Source organism: Colius striatus, chromosome 2, assembly GCF_028858725.1.
Source record: "Colius striatus isolate bColStr4 chromosome 2, bColStr4.1.hap1, whole genome shotgun sequence".
Taxonomy (NCBI): Eukaryota; Metazoa; Chordata; class Aves; order Coliiformes; family Coliidae; genus Colius; species Colius striatus.
This window is the reverse complement of record NC_084760.1, coordinates 67547182-67565866: the sequence shown is the minus strand read 5'-3', so window position 1 is coordinate 67565866 and position 18685 is coordinate 67547182. Positions and strand designations below refer to the sequence as shown.

The window sequence follows — 18685 nt, the reverse complement described above, 5'->3', positions numbered from 1 at the left end:
CACGGCGCGGCGGGGCTCAGGTGAGCGAGTAACGGGACAAGGCCAAGCGACGAGGTAGATGGTGGTCGGCACGCAACCCGTTCGAGTGCCACAGCCCGACTGAGCTCAGCCTTGCTTGCGGTTTAAAAACGGAAAATAAATGCAGGGGATAAACGTCTGTTAAGACGAACGCCTGAAGAGAAACCCGGTGAAGCATTAATGCCAGCGACCATCCGATCCCAGCGTTACCAAAAATGCCAGCCAAGAGAACTCCCCAAACCAAAGGGCAGCTGAGAAAGCCAACATTGGTTTATGGCGGCACTGGGTGCGTGGGGGATCTCTCCTCCCAGTGTGCACACAGAGTGACAAGACCACCCTCATTACATACACGAAGACAATGAATACTCATAGATACCTAATGCATATGCCAGGACACTGTGAAACTGCCTCTGGGCAAGGGTGCTGAGTTTGGGGAAAGGTCTCTGGTGGTTGTTTGAGGTGGGCTTTCACTTAGTTTGTCCACAGATGGTCACAACTCACAACTCTTTAGGTCCTGCTTTTGTACCTCAGCAGAACCAGGATGCTGAGCACTGACCGGCACCTTTAGCTGGCAGACTTGCTCATCTTGTTTGTGCAAAGTTTATACTGACAGGTCTTTGTCCATTCTTTGGATCGTAACTGTGCAAAGGGGGGCTGTTCCTTATGAAGACCTACTTATCTGTCAAAGGGGGTCTGTTTTTCCCTTCTTTGTATCTTTGGTATCACCAGGATCCTGACTCAGCCATGAACATCAGTGCCATTACCAAGTGCCCATTGCTGGCCGGTGAGCTTGGCCAGGCAACAGCATCCTCCAGCAACTACTGTGGCTCACCCTGTCCAAAAAGGCTGCAGCCTCATAGGTGAGTCATCTCTGGCAAGCTGGAGGTCCCATGCAAAGGAAGACAAACACGTCATCTCCTTCAGCCATGGATATTTAAGCAGAGATTCCACATGGGACACTTGGAAGAAGAGATACAACGATTACGGTTACCGATGCAAAGAAGAGGCAGTAACTAGCAGATTTGTAGCCCTGCCAAGGAGTCAATGTATACAATCATGTCAGCCTTTGAGACAGTCTCTGAAGGCACAAGTGGCCAAGGGTAACTCTCTTTAAAAAGTTTGTCAGGAGAGAAGAAATAGTAAGCACTCATACTGTGAGAAGTCTCCTGCAAGTGGAGGCGTTTGTGCAGCTGATTTCCTCCACTGCAAGGCAGATACGTCAACAGAGCAGATGAGTTTTCTTCTTTATTTTTGTGTCCTTCAGCATAGCAGTGTTTCTCTCTACCTCTGGCAGTTCTCTAATTCATTCTGCTGTAGATTTTCAATTCCTGTCAAGTTACTGTGTTAAAGTAGGCTGGGAAGAAAACACTCTATTCTCTCATAGTGCTCTTCAGCTTCTCGTATTATTCTTCAGTTCTGTCATCAACAACTGGCAGTACAAAAATCGGAAGCCTGAGAGCACTTAAAGGCATCACAGCCATCAAATCTATTTACAGAACTGTCCTTCTGTTTCCAAAACACGGTCAGTTGTGTTAAATCAGAAATCAAGGGACAGAAAGCCTAACATAGCTGAAAGATAAAGGTTCTTAATCCTTCAATGAAACCTGACTCAAGCACAAATCCACTCCATCCCTTCAGTTTCTTTCAGTTTTCTGTCACCCCAGTCATCTACAGCAAAATGCTCGATGGCAACGTTTAATTCTTACAGTTCTGCCTAAAAGATCATTTTCTGCAGGCAGACCTGATACTTCACTGGACTGGCTAGATCAGTTTTTTTTCCAAGTCAGAAAACCTTTGAATTTCAGTTTCCAGAACATTGCTGGGCACAAAGAACATCACTATCCACAACACACAGCTTCTGAAACTGATCACAAATGACAACGGATAAGCTTTCCTGCTGCTCTGATGACAAGAGAGGACAGAAGCGTGGACACCGTGTACTGTGTGTATTTTCCAGTACTGAGAAAACAACTATTTGAGTAATGGTGTATACTTGCCCATTCAAAAGGAGCTGCCATCCATACTCCCCCAGTTGTTTTAACCAAAACCCAACTCTTTTTGCCCGAAGTTTACTTGGTTTTGTTACACTTGGGAACAACCTAGGAGCTCTGGCATGACCTTCGATATGCAGTGGTAAATGAAGGCATCCTCCCCGTGCAGTAACCTGAGATGGGACTTCTGCACCAGAACAGCTCATTACATAATGAAATGGGGGATGGAGAAGAGGAAGGACCCCAAATCCCATCCCCTCCGAGCTTCCCCACAGAACAACGAACCAGGCTCAACGTTCCCAGCACAAGAACGTTAAACTTCAGTTTAGACATGGGAGTTATTTTAATGAGGTTTTATTTAAGTGAACTCGTAGCCCTTAGCCTTCTGTTTTGGCACCAGTTAGATGGAAAGCCGTTGTACAAATGCCAAGTGCCTCCGACCCAGCAGCAGAAGAAAACATTGGTTGCGGAGCCTACACGGATGATTGTTTCCCGAGAGCCTGGAGAATGTTTTTACACCAATGGAAATAAAGCCACCTCCGGGGAGAAGGCAGGCACTCTGAAACAGACTGACAGCTGAGGGGGGAGCAAAACCACACACTTCTGGAGGAAAGCTTGCTGGGGCTTGCCCTGCCTCTCCTGACACAATGCAGGTGGGGTGACAGTCGAGGAAGGGATGAGATATCACCCCAAGGTGTTTTACTGTAGTCAATGAGATGCCTCTTCAAGCAAAATTTAAGAGTATACAAGTTCAGGTAGAACACATTTTAGCAGGGGGTGGCACCAGTTGGTTAGATTAATTCTCTTCCTCCCAAAACATGGTCAATAATGTGAAACCACCTTCAAGTGACATTTAAGCAGCACCCAGAATTAGCCTAAGGCTTTAAACGACCCCCTCGTTTGAAGCTGCAACTGGGAGCTACACCTGCACTGCCTTCTCTCAGCCATGTAACCCTACAGAAGAGCAGAGTTCCTTTCTGAGAACAATCTTAGAAGATGACTGCTAGTGCATTTCTTTCCCATATTAGTTAGAACCTCTCTAGATAAATCTATTCTTCCAAACATGTTCAGACTCTCAGCGGGGCTTACTGTATGAGTAGAGGGAGGAGGGGAAGCCACAGAAGGGGAGCTGTGCTTTTAAAACTAGAAACTGGATTCTCTTCAACCGATTTAACTTCTGACCTTCTCAGCTGTTGGATCAAGTTGTTGCAGCAGGCGTCGAGCCAGACAAGTAAAACATAAGGGCATACAAGTTGCTCTGCATTCATGCTCTGCCCGTTGAGCTACTTGCAAAAGAAAGGTGCAATGTGTCAGCTGGGAGTAACTTTTATTTAAATAAAGATTAAAATGTGCTGGCAGCCAGAATAATTAAAAGAGAGGGAGAAAAAAGGATTTTTTTCATTCCCGTGTCAGAGAGAACTAACTGGGGTGAAAAAAGAAAATCAGTAGCATCAACCAGTAGGAATAAGTCACCAAGGAAGCAAGCACGTGCTGGACTCCCACACTTTCTTAACTGCTTTCTGGGTTTGAGCAGTTGCTGTGACTGACTGCATGGGGAGCTGATAACCTCATTTCACCATGTGAAATTTCACCATTTCTAGAAATCTGGAGAGAACTTAAATGGATTTTAAGTAGATAAAATATTAACATGTTTTGAAGAAGTTTATTCTTACAGATACAAACTGAAAGAAGGGTATATTGCCTGGGCCAAGGGACTCTTGAATGAGAATGGTTCTCTATTGTGTCTCTCACAGACAAGCTGGGGGACCAGTGACAAGCCAGTTATTCTTTTAACACAAAACTGAAATTACCTAGTCGCTATAGCAAAAAGTGTTGTACAAGGAGAGAGTAGAGTTTCCTTATACAACAATCATTTGTTTCTAAGCAAGCCACACATTCCACTTTTCCAGCATATCCTCTGCACTGAAATCACAGCCCCAGTGAAGTGAGAGCAAAAGCTTCCACCTCCTGGAGCGGGTCCCCCATTTCATCCCCACCTGTCTGTGCATCTTTGAGTCTCGGGCAGGACTTGCACTAACGAAGATATAAAACCAAAGGGCAAGTTTATGAAAGGCACAGAAAAGGAAAACTTTATTTCTCTTTCATCTGAAAGCACCTCTGCCTCCCCTGACTGAAGTGTCATTGTCTACACATTTAAGACCAAGTATATTACTCATATAGATTTTATTACAAAGTTTTAGCAAAATGCCAGAACAAGACATAAAAAAGTACATATGAATTTAACAGTTCTTTAGGGGAAAAAAAAAAACAAACTCATTTTAAAAAATAGTGAGAATCATGCTTGTCCCTGAACATAGAATTCATAGTTTGCCTTCAACACAAATTCGAAGTAAGAACTATGTTTCAGCTTGCCAAGTTCGTTTGCTTGCATCAAGTCCTTCACCTCCGGTAAATATTCACTTAAGACAACTCCTACAACACGAAAATTTTCATTACAGCACTGATAAAAGTACTTTGCATTAGCAGTTAAGATAATTTTTAAGTAGACATCTGTCCCTGCCTCAGAGTTAAATAACTCATTCAGAATTGAGAAGATCTAGTTCTATTATACCTGTTGAGAAATAAACTAAAGTTTAAGTAGCCTGTAAAACTGAGGTTAAAAAACATCCAACAAGGTATTTCCTACCTAAACAGCGCTTCACTGGGAATTTATGATTAAAACTAAATGCCAAATCTTCATATAACACATCACCAAAATATAATAAGTAAAGATCAGCTGTATAATAAAAACTTCATCACTAGCTTGCATTTCATCTCCTTACAAAAGGAAAGAAATTGACCAGATTGAACATACAAAAGTAGAACTGCTCCGGAGAACTTAACTTTTGTATTTTTGATGTGGCGCCTTCCCTGATCTGAAAAAAACGCTCACATGCAGTAATATTTAAAATGGACTTGGTACTCTAAATTGTTTCCCTTCCCAGCTGTAACTTTCATGGCTGTAACTTCCTATGGTCTGCTTTAACTTGGGGGGGGGGAAATGTCATTTTTTGTTTGGCAAACAATTAAAGTAGATCTACTGATTGATAGGCAAATATTTAATCCCGTATCTTGCAGAAGACAATGTATTTAAGTGCAGAAGGCACGCTTTACTGCACAGTAGGGAACTGCTAAAAAACTAAGGGCTGCCTTCCTGAGACAATAATTAGAGGGTACTAAGATTATAACCAAGAAATCCACTCATATCTTACCCCTCAACGTTTTATAGGGACGGAATTAGTGCTGTATAACTGTATTAATCTACTGGAATGAATATGGAAGTTTTTATCACTCTGAGAACTTATTCTCAGTACTTCCTACACCTTAGTGTTCATCTTAAGCAGCTTTTGAAACAATTAAACAATTTCAATTACATTTGAGCCAGACTTTACCTTCCTTCAATAGTTTTTGTAGTATTTTCACAAATATACTATCTTTAGCGGCTTCAATGGGATCACCTTTACCATCTGAACTGGACCATCTGCAAAGGAAAGAATAACTTGTGGAAAGAATCATACAAGTAAGATAAAACTACTAAGAAAAAAGATACACAGGAAAGGTGATAAATTATCACAGGTGATTAATATGTATTCACACCTAAGTGTTACGTGCTCAGCTACAGCTCCAAGCAAGAAGGTTTGGGTTTTTTATTTCTATCTTGTGCTAATTATTCCAAGAGTAAAATTGCAAGAAAAATGCACTACTGTAAGGTACAACAGAAATGCTTCCAGTCTGCTAAACTGTAAAACAAAACATAATTCCTTTGATAAAATAAAAAAACCCATCAAGATCAGCATTATTTTTTCTCAACCAACTCTATTTTACAATTGAGATGATGAAAGTGTAGATTTATTTTCTACTAGAATCAAGCAAGAGCAAGCAATTTGCCAACACATTTGGAATAAACCCAAAATGAAACGAAAATGAAAACAAAAAAGCAAACACTGAGAAAAGGAAGGAGGAGGAAAAACATAAAAGTCTCAGTTGCAGGCCTGTAAGAACACACAGAGACACCAAACAAATACAGCTGTTTGCCTCATGAAAGGTGAAGGTGAAGACTCATGAATTCAAGTGTCATCTGTAATAAGAAAATTCTAAATACACTTTTCTAAGAGAAAGAATATCTTAAATGTCCTTTTTTTTATCCTTGCAGAGCTTTATGCGTAGCAGTTTTAATTCAACTGGAATCTAACTTCTTTTGCTATGGTTCTAACTTAAAATTTTCTGTTCCATACATTTAACTGCCAGACAAAACCAGTCCTCATCCCTCCCTGAACCGACATGAACCTCCTTGAGCCAGTGGGACATGCCTGCAACAGATCTGAACCTGGCTCCCAGAAGCTGTAAGCTGACAAATCCTCTGTACTTCACACAAACCAGGACGTTACTTGAAAGTCCCCATCTTCTAGGACTTCATCTTTAAATTCTACTGGGAAGAGAGTGAGGGAAAGTGGGAAGGAAGGGGGATTTGAAGAAACAAATGACTCTTAGGCACAGACGTGAAGGGTGAGGGCCCTACCAGGATCTCAGGAGCACACTCAGTGAGGCTATGCATTCTGCCCTAGAACCCTAGCACTATTTGTAGCTGTCAATCTGGCAAACAGATGCCATCCTTAGAAGTAGGTACTGTGGCATGGCACATGCTTACTTTTGCACACAGATGACAGTTAACACTACTCCTTGTTGAAACAGCCATTAACCTCTTTGTGAGCCTTGCTGGATTGGAAACTCAACTGGGACATGGAGTTTTCCAAACACTATTCATTGATTTCCATACAAAGTGATTTCAAATGGCATGTGTTTAGGTAGCAGAGTGGGCAAAATCTTGTCAGTATTAATATATAAACTATTCAAATCATATCTACGTACAAAACCCTGTTCTTGGACAAAGACAGATGGGAGAAAAATCAGTTACTGGACTGGTGCTACACAGGAGGTCTGGATTCTTCTGTCTAAAAAATAATAGGAAGGGAAGAAAACACTTGGAACAGTGTGACCTTGTTTCTGCCTATTCTGTATGTCATGTGTAACAATAACTTAGTCATGCAATCAGGAATTTCTTTTCTACAGAGCACTGTCCTTTGGAATCTATCCTATAGGTAAACATGAATCCAAATGCTGCTTATCTCCATTTTAATGACAAATGGCACAATTCATTTGGAATGTGTTCTCTCCTCATCCTTTCTTCCTTAGGTCCTCTTGGAATATGGACAGGGGTAAGAAAATTAGAAAGGAAAGGCAGGAAATGCTATTTGAGCTTCTTGATCTAGGAGAGAACAGTAGCACTGCTTGATGAGAAGATTCTTCTGACCAATTGGATTCAGCCTCTGTTTGATGCTGAACATCTGTGAGAGTGGCTCTTCCAAGCTGTATTTGAGGTATTGATCTGTTACAGTCAAGAGCACAGCTTTAACTTGAAAGATAATGAACTTGTCAATGTGGTTCAATAGCCAAAAAGCAGCAAAACAAAAATTTGCAGGAATGACCTCCATGGTTGTTCCTCTTAAAAAGCTTCTACGTTGAGATGCTTCAAAGGAAAAAAAGAATTTCAGCATCAGTCATTTCTTTTTATCTTAGCTAAGGGCTCAAGAATGAAAGCTGCATGGGTACACTTCTGTCTCAGGTGCTGAGAGTGTGCAGTAGGTTGCCAGGGAGCTAAGCAAACAAAGTACTAAAGATTTGTTTTTTTATTGGGCTTTCACTTTACAAAGACACATTCAGATGACATACTTTATACTTTTACTAACCTTACACTATGAAATTCCATCTTTTCAGTGAGCTAAAGAACAGTATGCTAAAATGTAATTCTGGAAAAGCTAAGTCACTAGTACTCCAGGTTATTTATATTGGACTTACCCATCTCTTTGGAGAGCCTTACAGATAATTTTAAGTTTCAGATCATTTACATCCACTTCCTCTTCCTTCAATTCACATAAGGAGAAAAGATAAGCAAGTTTTAAAATGTTTTTTTTAAAGAAACAGCCACTCTGTCACACAGATTGTGCCAATGAATTAGATACGTCAACTACTAAACATTGTTTTTAAACACATTTTAACATATGGCCTGATCTGACTGTTGAAACACCAAGACTGTTTCCATTTGAAAACATGGCTCAGACTTTCCACATCACTACACAATTGTTGAAGACCAACTACCTAGATTTGAAAAAGGATATATTTTAAGCACATGAACAAATATCTATTTGTAAAACACGGTATTCTGGGCAAGGTTTACTTTAAAGTGTGCTAAATGCTGACTGAAGTCAAGGCCCTTTTTTCAGCATGGCCAAGCTAACTAGCATGCACTAGTGTCCACACTGGGATGGATGTTTTACGAGTACATTAGTAAATGTCTTCAAAAATAAACATTTGTCTTGGAAAGGGCAGTCCCTTCATTGCACTAAACCTTTGAGATAACTGGTGTCACAGCTCCTTGTAAAATACAGTGTCAGAAAAAAGACCATGTATTTTTTTTTTCCACTTCTCAATGTCTAGAAGAATCACACTTACTTTAAATTCCCTTCATAAGAGTTAACACAAACCACGAACACTTGAATTTAGAAGCCTGGAAACAACAGGACGGGTCTCAACTTTACGCTTACGTAAGAGAAAAGCAGGGAAAACTAGGGAGCAGCTGCTTTTTAGATTCTAAACTCTAATTTGTGTTGAATGGTTCTGTTCAGGTTGTTAAGAGACATAAACATCTGAGCAGAAAATAAAGTTGAAAGCTCACATTTTTAAAGTGACATTCACTTTACTTAGATGCGTGAAACCAATAGAGTTTTCTCAGTGTTCAGGAATTGTGTTGACAACATTTAAGAGGAAAGCTAAAAGTGCAAATCACTTATTTTACTGCAAAACACTGTTTGTACTACTGAAGGTATAAAAATTAAGGGAGAAGTTAGGGAAAAAGAAGGTACTGATTTTTTTTTCGAAACTAAATAGAACTAAGTCAGGGTAAGATGCTACTCTAAGTAGTAATACTCTTCTCTCAGTACACAAAACTTAGGACTAAGCACCTAGGGCAAGCAAGCATATTCATACAAAGAGCAAACAACCCACTAGTTAACAACAGTAAGGAAGTGTTATTCAAAAGAAAATTTGATAAAAGAAATGCAATCGGTAACAACTGAAATTTAAAACCAATTTTAATTATTTACAATTATCAAACCAGAGTTATCAAGGCCAACAAAATGGCACAGTGGTGTTTACAACGCACTGCTACAGATAGGATTTTAGCTTGCAGCCCTACCCAGACTAGCAGGAATTGGGATGATCACAAAAGAGCTTTCATTTGCAACTGGTAAGGAATACTTTCGTTAAAATAATACAACTTTTGTTGTTAATTCAGGGTTGATGCTCCTCAGAAGTCGATTTAGTCAGGCTTAGCGGAAAACTGCTCCTGACAAGATACTAGATCATACAAGGAGATGCAGTGAGAAAGCAGATAGCAAATCTGTGGCTCAATGCTATTTCCATGTTGAAAAACTTGTGACTGTCCCACATTATCTCAGGACAATCAGAGAAACTGCCAATAGGGAAGAACAAGAACTAAATTACTGTCGTCCTGTTTGCAGAAAGCTTGTGGGGAAGCAAGGCTCTAAAAGAGAAACTACAGACTATAAATGGGAAGTGAAGCTGAGGAGTGTCATTTTTCTTACATGATCTAACCCACACTTGGCATTAAGTCTCCAGTAACTTAAAAACAAACCGAAAAAACACATTACGGGTTATTTTTCATTACTGTACACTAAGCTAATAAGTTAACTAACTACAGACGCATCATCCCAGCTCAAATAGTAAGAAAGAAAAACAAATCAGTTTCTGGGATTGAAATCCTTCAAAAACTTGTCCTACCTCATCAATATATTCCAGCAGATCAAGTGCTTTCTTGAAGTCATACTCATTTGCTCTTCTGTTCTCATCACATATGTACATCTATGATATGAGAGATTAACAGAGACGATTATTTTTAGCCTACAAACTAATGTAACTGATATCATGGGCAACTCTTTGTGGGAAGACCACCGTGTATTTTCCACTTACGTGACCGTCTCATGAAAATATGTCTAGATTCAACTGCAAGTATTTTTATAGTAAGGAATATACTTAAGGTTCTAAAGCAGCATTCCACTTACGTGACAATAGTCTGGGGACAACTGATATTGGATATAAGGCTGTTAGGTTTCAAACTGAAATGCCATTTAAGGCTGTAACATTCCTGGGCTATTGTAGCCAGAGCTCAGCTCCACAAATAAGCTCTCAGAATTATTTCAGTAATTAAGCTCAAAGCAGTACTTAAGAACACATACTGTTAGTCACTTTTTAAAATCAGACAAGTTTCCTATCAGCATTTCTCTCACACACACACCCCCCACCCACCCCCAACCAAAATTCTAAGTTAGTGCTTCAAAGGAAAATTATCATTAATGCTCTTTTTATTTACATTTCCTGTTTTTTCATTCTCACACTGCAGGTAGCAAACAGGAACATTGGTTTGACAACAGAGAGAATCCAGAAGGAAAACTGTCATGGTTCCAGTGCTCACCAAGTCAGGAGTGGCACTTCCTACTCTTCCCTAATGCCCCAGATAGCCTCACTTAAACATACAGGTAATGGCTTCAGAATCTGCCCTTGGGGCTATTCTAAGAAAATGAGAAGAATGTAAACAAGCACACTATCAAGCTTTTCATTCTTCCACAGGGTTACACAAAAGTAAGGAGCTGCAAAATTGACACTCAGACAGGCCCTGATTAGACTCAAAAAAACTAACACAGGTTTTTGGTGTCCATCACTGGATGGCAAAAATATGCTGCCAACAAGGCAGACACAGTCAGGCTACTGATTCCTGGCCACCACCAGAAAGGTGTGTGGAGGAGGAGTCAGCATTACTAGTGATCCCAGCAGGAGCAGTTCATGGCTTTGTTTTGGCTGGGGTGGTGTTTTTCTTTTTAAATAAAAAAAGAAAATAAGGTGAAACCAAAAGCAGAAAGACCTCAGGTGCCTCTCTGCAACAGGTGACCAAAAACCTCTTCTTGTTTCTTGCCTGGTTTTTTTTTTTCCCCTACATTGCAGCAGCCCTCTCCACTAAGGTGAAATGCTTTCTTCCTTCTGCCTTCCAAGTTCTGCCCTACTGGGAATGTAACAGAAGGTAATAATTGTTTTGTATCCAAAACCTGACTTAGACCAGCTAATCAACTTCTGGCACTGATTTGATTTGACTTTTCTCCTAGCAGCACTTGAAAGCACACATTCAACAACAAGAAATTTGAACTAAAACCACCATTCTGAAGTTTGGTGCTGGTAGAAACTAAGAAAAAAGGAATCAGTTAATATATGGGATCTTTAGGTGCTTAGCAAGTCATAAGGTATACAGACAGCTGTGATCTCCTCATGTACCACTCAGAGCCAGGAAACATACTGGAACTTTATGTAATGAAGAAAACGTGAGATACTTACATCGATGAGCTGAGATGCAGACAACACTGGCATATCATTGAGGTTCATCTGTTTCTCTGCCAGTAATTGCTCAGGAAGCGTCTCCTGATGCAACAGGAAGCGTTCCTGCTCTGATATTTCTTGCAGTCATTTAAGGAAATGAATGTTTCATGTTATTAAAATGTAATAATAAAGTCTAAGGCAATGTAATAACTGTCAAGTCACAGTATTATTCAGGTCTACAACTGTTTGCTATGCAGCATTCTATTTGGACAGTCATCTATGCTCCTGAAGCACAGAAATCCTTCCACTGTCATCCTGGTGAGCTAGTTCTTACTTCCCACTCAGGTTCCCAGTGTAATGCTGGCTAATAACTCTCCTTTTTTCTTGAAACCACAAAACGTGGAGGGAAGTTGTTGCACTACGCAGAAAAGTAAGTTGGTTGCAATTTTTAGGAGCTACCTTTTGGCTGAAGACCCGTGGCATGGACCTGCTTCATCTCATGAATGATTCCATTTTTTGACTATTCTATTTTCCATTATGATCTGCTTCAGGGTTAGAAACTTATTAGGCTGAAACAATCAAAATGGAATAATTTTAGTCACACTATGCGAACTCCTCCTTTCTCACTCAGTTTCATTGCATGGTAGAAAGGCGAAAATAATTCTAAGAACCATTTTCTCTGTTTAAATGGATAAGCAAGACATGTCAGAAATAATTATTCTTTCTTTATCAATAAGAAACTGATACACAAACAGCATAAGTTTTAAAAGCTGTGTCACGGGCTTGGCAGTGTGAGGTTAGTGGTTTGACTTGGTGTTCTTAAAGGTCTTCTCCAACCAAAACAATTAGATGATTCTGTGTGTCATATAGAAATGTGTGGCAGAGTCCAGACCAAATTTTGAGAGTCCTTTAGTCTACTGAAATAAAGTTTTGACTTCCTCATCCTTACATAAGAAAACTGTAGAAAATGCAATCTTTCACATCAGCATAGGTTTTTTTTCCCCAGCAGCAAGAAAAACAAATTTAAACTTTAAGATTTCATGAAAGGTTTTGTAATTTAAAGGACAGATGAAGAATACCATTATTACACACTAAAATTAAAGTAAAAAAAAGTAAACCCTACTTAATTATCATAATTATCCTCGGGCTTTTTCAAGAGGATTTCTTGTCAGAGTTGTACAAAACATACAGGGATAAACATGCAGGTAAACAGAAGCAAGTGTGAGTTGTAATCTTGAGTAGTATTTCAAAGCTTCCCCCTGGTGGCCACAATCAGTTTAATTACCAGTGCAGAACTGCTTGCTCACAAACTCATAGCACCATGTGCTGCACAAACATTATCAGGAAAAGGGTATTTTCCAAGGTGATAGGAATGGCAGAACAGTGGAATCGTTGCATTTGGTAACACAGCAGAATAGGTATTTCTATTATAGGTATTGTCCCGTTAACATCCTTTCATTTAGAGCACTGCCACTGCAACCTTTGTAGATACAGAGACTAAGATGCTGAGAAAGCACTTCTTGATCACAATTGAATGTATCTGCAAGTACATTAATCACAGCACAACATAGTTACTGGATTTCCTTGTACAGCCCAGAGCTTCAAGAAGACTTGAGAATTCAAGTCTTGAGAACTCAATTCAAATTCAGAATTGAGAGCCATTCAATAACCAGGTTTTAAGAAATCAAATCTTTTCTACCTCACATCTGAAACAGAAAATGCAGCCTCATGAAAACATTCAGTGTGAATGGTTTACAAGTTTCAGCCCTTCAGAACTGTCCATTTTGATATCTCTAAATACTCTGCAGCTTATTATTTATGCCACTATTTTGCATGTTATTATGAAAAGTGAAAAGGTACAAGTTTATTATGCTCATAGCCTTAAGTCACAGGTGAAAGTGAATACTGAGGTTCCTGCCACGTACTGTCTTCCTTATCCTTCCTGCAGTGAGCAAAATTATCAGCCAGTTTATCCTTATCACCTTAAGCTAGAGCTCCAAACCTAAGAAATTAACAATCTGCAAAAGTAACTTGATTGTAATTCAATCATTGCATTAATCTGTTCTTCACTTTGCAGTTTTTATTCCTTACCTTCTATTTTATCTTGCAATACATCTTCTGAGAAGTCAGATGCCAGTGCAGCTAGTTTGCTCAAGCCAAGAAGTGTTTTCTTCTTTGCAAAATATCGAGTCTCTGTGTTTGCTAAAGTCTGCAACGTTCTATGAGCCTGAAATCAATAAATATGTTAGAAATCAGTTTTATAACTTGATACCAGAAGGTTAACAGATAAGGTTTTAATCTGAACTGCAGCCTCACAGTTGTTTATCATTTGTAATACTATAACCCTTGTTTTTAGAAGTCTACAACTTTAAAAGTCTGTTTTACACTCTTCAGAAAAGGACACAGACCTCTATTCCAATTACATTTTAAAAAAAAATCTTTTCAATTCTGATCAAGAAAAACTACCTTATGATCAAAGGAAAAATTGCAAATTCTCATATTATACCTCTGGGATCTTGTTCAAGGCTTTGGCACAAAAGAGAGCCAAATATGCTTTGACAGAACAATTTCACATCCAGATTGATTTACCTGTTAATTCAGGAATGTGAAGAAACAGAATTTTATGTCCAACTGCTGCAGTAAACAAACACACAGGTAAGAATTTATTTGTCTACCAGACAAAGGAATGGAAAGTTTCTGAGCACTTGCATTTACTCAGAAATAAACTATCTAAACTGAATTATTTGTATACTTTACAATCCTTTCCCCCTCTTCATAGTGCTTTTTTTTAACAGATAAAATCTCAGTCAACACAAATGGAACATCACAATATTCTCAGGGTGAGGGTTTTGCTTCTTTTGGTTGTGAGGATTTTTTGGTTTTAATTGTGGGGTTTTTTGGGTTGTTTTGGTTTTTCTGTTTGGGTTTTTTTCTTTTTAAGGGGCAGTTATTGACCTATAATTTGCAGCAGGATAAACTTTTCCACGCTCTGCATGCTTAATAAATGTGCATGTGGATTGAAAGAAGCCATTTCTGTTTAGAAACAGTTTATTTGCTGTATCTGCTAAAGTGAAATACATTCATAATCTAGTGGAAGCAAGGACAGACCAGCAGGAAATAAGGAGAGAATAGCCGGTTGGCCTAGAAGGCAAAAGAGGATCAAGTTTGAAAACAATGTCAGGTTAAACTAACCACATGCACATTTGCTATTGTAATATATTTTTCAACTATGCATGTAAGTGATTAAAGTAATTAATACATTTTGTACTTTTGTGATACCTTCAAATTAATTTTCTTTATATAATTAGTCTTGAAATATAAGTTTCTATTTTTCCATTGCTGGATAATCTGATAATGCTACAGATATTTACTGTAACTCCCCAATTCCATCACAGTAGTGATCACGTAGCCAAACAAATTATTCTTGATAAAAATTATTAGTCACCAACAAGGGGTGAAAAGCAGCCCTACCTTTCCATTACATGGTGCAGTGGCTTGTATGATACAACAGATGGTGCCTGGAGGGAGGCTTTTGGTATTGCATCAATAATCTCTGTCATCTCTCCTTCAACTCATCTAGACAACCCACCTTTTGATGATTAAGAGTCCTAACTAGGTAATTTGCCTGCTTGAAATATGTCTTTGACCTGTTTAACACACAACATTTCTGTTTGGTTGTATCTAAGAAAGCTTACCTTTTGCAAATCCTGACTGTTGATTTCATGTAACCAGCTCAGATGCTCATGAGCTTGCAGGAAACTGGCCAGCTGTCCATGCTGAGCAACAGGTTGAGACAACAGCTTCCCTCGCTTTCCTTTCTCTAGATACCAGCGAAACAGGAAATCTGAAAAATTCTGAGAACAACAGGGATATGAACACTTGTTAAAAGTGACATTTAAATATCTTGTTTGTCTTCTGAGGAAAAATGATTCATAAAATACAATTTGTAAGAACATGGTATGAACTTGCTTCACAAAACAAGACACACACACACAAAAAGAGTGTTGACAAAAAGATGACAGAAAGAGCATTTAAGGAGTTTATGAGCTACTCTGCAACAACTACTCTACTCTGACCTTGTGAGACCACATCTGGAATATTGTGTCCAGTTCTGGGCCCCTCAGTTCAAGAAGGACGTGGAGCTGCTGGAAAGAGTTCAGTGCAGGGCCACAAAGATGATGCAGGGAGTGAAGCATCTCTCCTTTGATGAAAGGCTGAGGGAGCTGGGGCTCTTTAGGTTGGAGAAGAGGAGACTGAGGGGGTGACCTCATTCATATTTACAAATATGTAAAGGGTGGGTGTCAGGAGGATGGAGCCAGGCTCTTCTCAGTGATGATCAATGATAGGACAAGGGGCAATGGGTATAAACTGGAACACAAGAGGTTCGAAAGAAATACAAGGAAGAATTTCTTCACTGTGAGGTTGACGGAGCACTGGAACAAGGCTGCCCAGATGGGTTGTGGAGTCTCCTTCTCTGGGGACATTCAAACTCCACCTGGATGAGTTCCTGTGTGACCTACTCTAGGTGGCCCTGCTCTAGCAACTTTTCTGTACTCTCTCTTTATTAGGAAACTTAGAGGCTGCAGGATTTCTCTTTACATAGTTGTTATGGAAAGCTAAAGAAATGGAATTCACCAACTATCAAATCACAAAGCCTTCACCTCTGTCCTCAAGAAGCCTCTCCTTCCAATTTCTCATCACATTGACAAGTTTTTACATAAGATTTTAACAGACATTGAAAAAAACTGTTCAACAACTACCTATCTGGACAACACAAAAGACCACAGCAACACCCCTCCCTTCCTACTCTTATTAACTGCTTTTCTTTTATACATTTAACAATCTCATCTTCTCTTATGGAAATTTTCCTTGAATTCATATTACATTAGCTTAATAAAACAACAGTACACTAAGTACAGCACCTCAGTGAACAAGACACAAAATGCCAAAAGATGTTAACAGCAAGATGACGTGTTTGAGGCATAAAAAAGGTCCCATGAAGAGCCACTGCCCATACAGCTCTTTTGCTGACTTGCTTTGCAGCCTCAAGGTAAAATACTCCATGAAGTTCTGCATAGTGAATGTTGTTTTCAGTTGTCTGCATGTACATACCTCTGTATGTATACATAAATACACAAGTATTTAAAAACACATAAAAAAATCCTGAAAGAAATCATAACTTTTGCACCATTTCATGTGCACACCTACTATAAAACACTATCTTAGGAAACAAACAAACAAAAAAGTTACCTGATCTGCAAACTGACTCATGTAACGTTGTAATCTGGCCTGGTTATCCGTCTGCTCACACATTTGCACCAGGATATCAAAGTCACAGTATTTCTCTGCTAGAGCAGCTGCCATCTGATACTGTCCCAAGGAAACTAAGTAACCAAGAAAAACAAGTTATATCAAACAAGCTGGTCTTTGACTGTAAGAGGATGATCAAAGACAGAGATCAGAAAAAAAAGAAAGCAACTTTCAAGTGTCCATATCAGGGAAACACTTAGATGGTACCAAAGAAACAGTCACCTGCTGCATACATATCCTGCACACATGCAAGTTCATATACCTACCAGCTCTGTCCCTTGATGAAAGAGGGAAGGAGCGATGTTTAGACTACTAAATGGCCAGGATACATCCTACTTTCGCTAAAAGTTGGCACCATTAGCTATTTGTTCTTGGGGGTGAGGCAGGGATTCAACCCATCACTTACTGTCTGTAATTACAGCTACTTAATCACACAAACTGAAAAAGCAGCAGGCAAAGGCTTTTGATAAAAAAACATGAAAGACAATGGGATTTGCATTAAAAATATATTATTTGAACTCTTCCTTTTTGGTTCAGTTAAATACAAGAGATTTAGCAGGACATTCAGTTTTGTTTGTATGGAAATGTGAATTTTAGATGGAATATACTGATATAAAATGTATTTACAGGCTAATTGAGCCCACGCATGTCAGTGAAACTGAGAATAATGGTTAAAGAGATATTTCTTAAGAATATTTAAGAATATTAGGAGGCAGAGATAAGATTGGTTTATTTATATCATTAATTTTTAATATTAAAAAATTAAACTTTCTAAAAGTTGCAAAACTGTATCTACTCTTAAGTTATTTCCACTTAAGACAGAGGCTTTGCTGTCAATTACTCATTGAAGACTTGACCGTATCTGGCACATTAAACAAGTTTTGATTATTATTAAATAATCAAGATTTGAAAAGAGTATGTTTACCGATGAGTACTAAGCAAGCTTTCAGGTATTTAAGTTTACGTCAATTTGCAACCATATAAACATTTAGCAATCCATTTCTAGACTGTTTTCAGTCGAACAGCGCAAGATAAATTCCTGTCAGAAAAATATAACAAGTTATCAAAACAAAAATCAAGCAGCAAAATGTCTTATGAGAGTTACGGGCAGTCCCTGATACAATTCTGTAACCTGTCATTTACACTCTGAAGGCAAACATGTGAACAAATAGAACTTATACACAGATGCCAGTTAGTCAAATTTACATCACTTCCTCACTGAAGGGTACATTTAATCCTTGGAAAACAGACAGCACTTACGGAGAGGAGACAAGAGTTCTGATCTTTTCTGCACATATTCCATTTCCAGATTGCTGTATCGCTCCTGACCAGCAGGGCAGTCCACAGACTTCAGCTGAGAAACATAGCCACCTAGGAGACAATCCAGCAGGGCCACCAGCTGCTCAGCCACAATGCTACGGAGGTTACTGTCCACCTGGGGATACACCAGCTTCAGAATGATTCCATGCTGACGGGTTATCGCTGTACGAAGGCCACTAGATGCTTGGGAAAACAATGCAGTCAACATTAATCAGAAACCTTTTCAATCACAGGAATCTCCACTGAAGGGTAACCAAAACACTAATACATATAGTTCAAACAAATAGAGGAAAAAATGCTAAAAACCATTTAAATTTTGAAAAATCAAAGCAACACTGTAAAGAAACCCAAAAGCAACAGACATACTCCCATCTACCCTTACATCTTGACATTTGTGCAAAATGTAGGAAAGGAGAAAAAAGAGAAGCAAACCAACTCCCTGAACTACACAGATCTACTGTCCACTATCAATACCAGATATTTTCAGAAGAATAATTTGTACTATGTGTAAGCAGAGAATACACACGAGAAAAAGGCAACTTCTCTTAAACCTGATTTACATACTTGGATGTAGTCACCAAGACTTAACACACCAAAATAACTGG

General features: G+C 39.0%; 1 protein-coding gene across 3 annotated transcripts in view; it reads right to left on the bottom strand.

Annotated features, from left to right (window-relative positions):
* Window positions 1-4127: 4127 nt before the first annotated feature.
* NUP133 (nucleoporin 133) overlaps window positions 4128-18685 on the bottom strand; it is a 34306-nt gene continuing 19748 nt past the window's right edge. Inside the window, exons 18-26 of one of the 3 annotated variants that reach the window (XM_061990959.1) lie at window positions 18021-18263; window positions 16701-16834; window positions 15146-15304; window positions 13542-13677; window positions 11469-11587; window positions 9867-9947; window positions 7866-7930; window positions 5402-5490; window positions 4128-4442 (exon numbers count right to left, since the gene is read on the bottom strand). In XM_061990959.1, the coding sequence (XP_061846943.1) occupies window positions 4306-4442; window positions 5402-5490; window positions 7866-7930; window positions 9867-9947; window positions 11469-11587; window positions 13542-13677; window positions 15146-15304; window positions 16701-16834; window positions 18021-18263 (1163 nt within the window). In that variant the 3' untranslated portion in view covers window positions 4128-4305. Of the gene's footprint in view, window positions 4443-5401; window positions 5491-5799; window positions 7537-7865; window positions 7931-9866; window positions 9948-11468; window positions 11588-11939; window positions 12020-13541; window positions 13678-15145; window positions 15305-16700; window positions 16835-18020; window positions 18264-18685 lie in introns of those variants that run through there. The other 2 variants (XM_061990960.1, XM_061990961.1) reach the window with 2 other exon arrangements.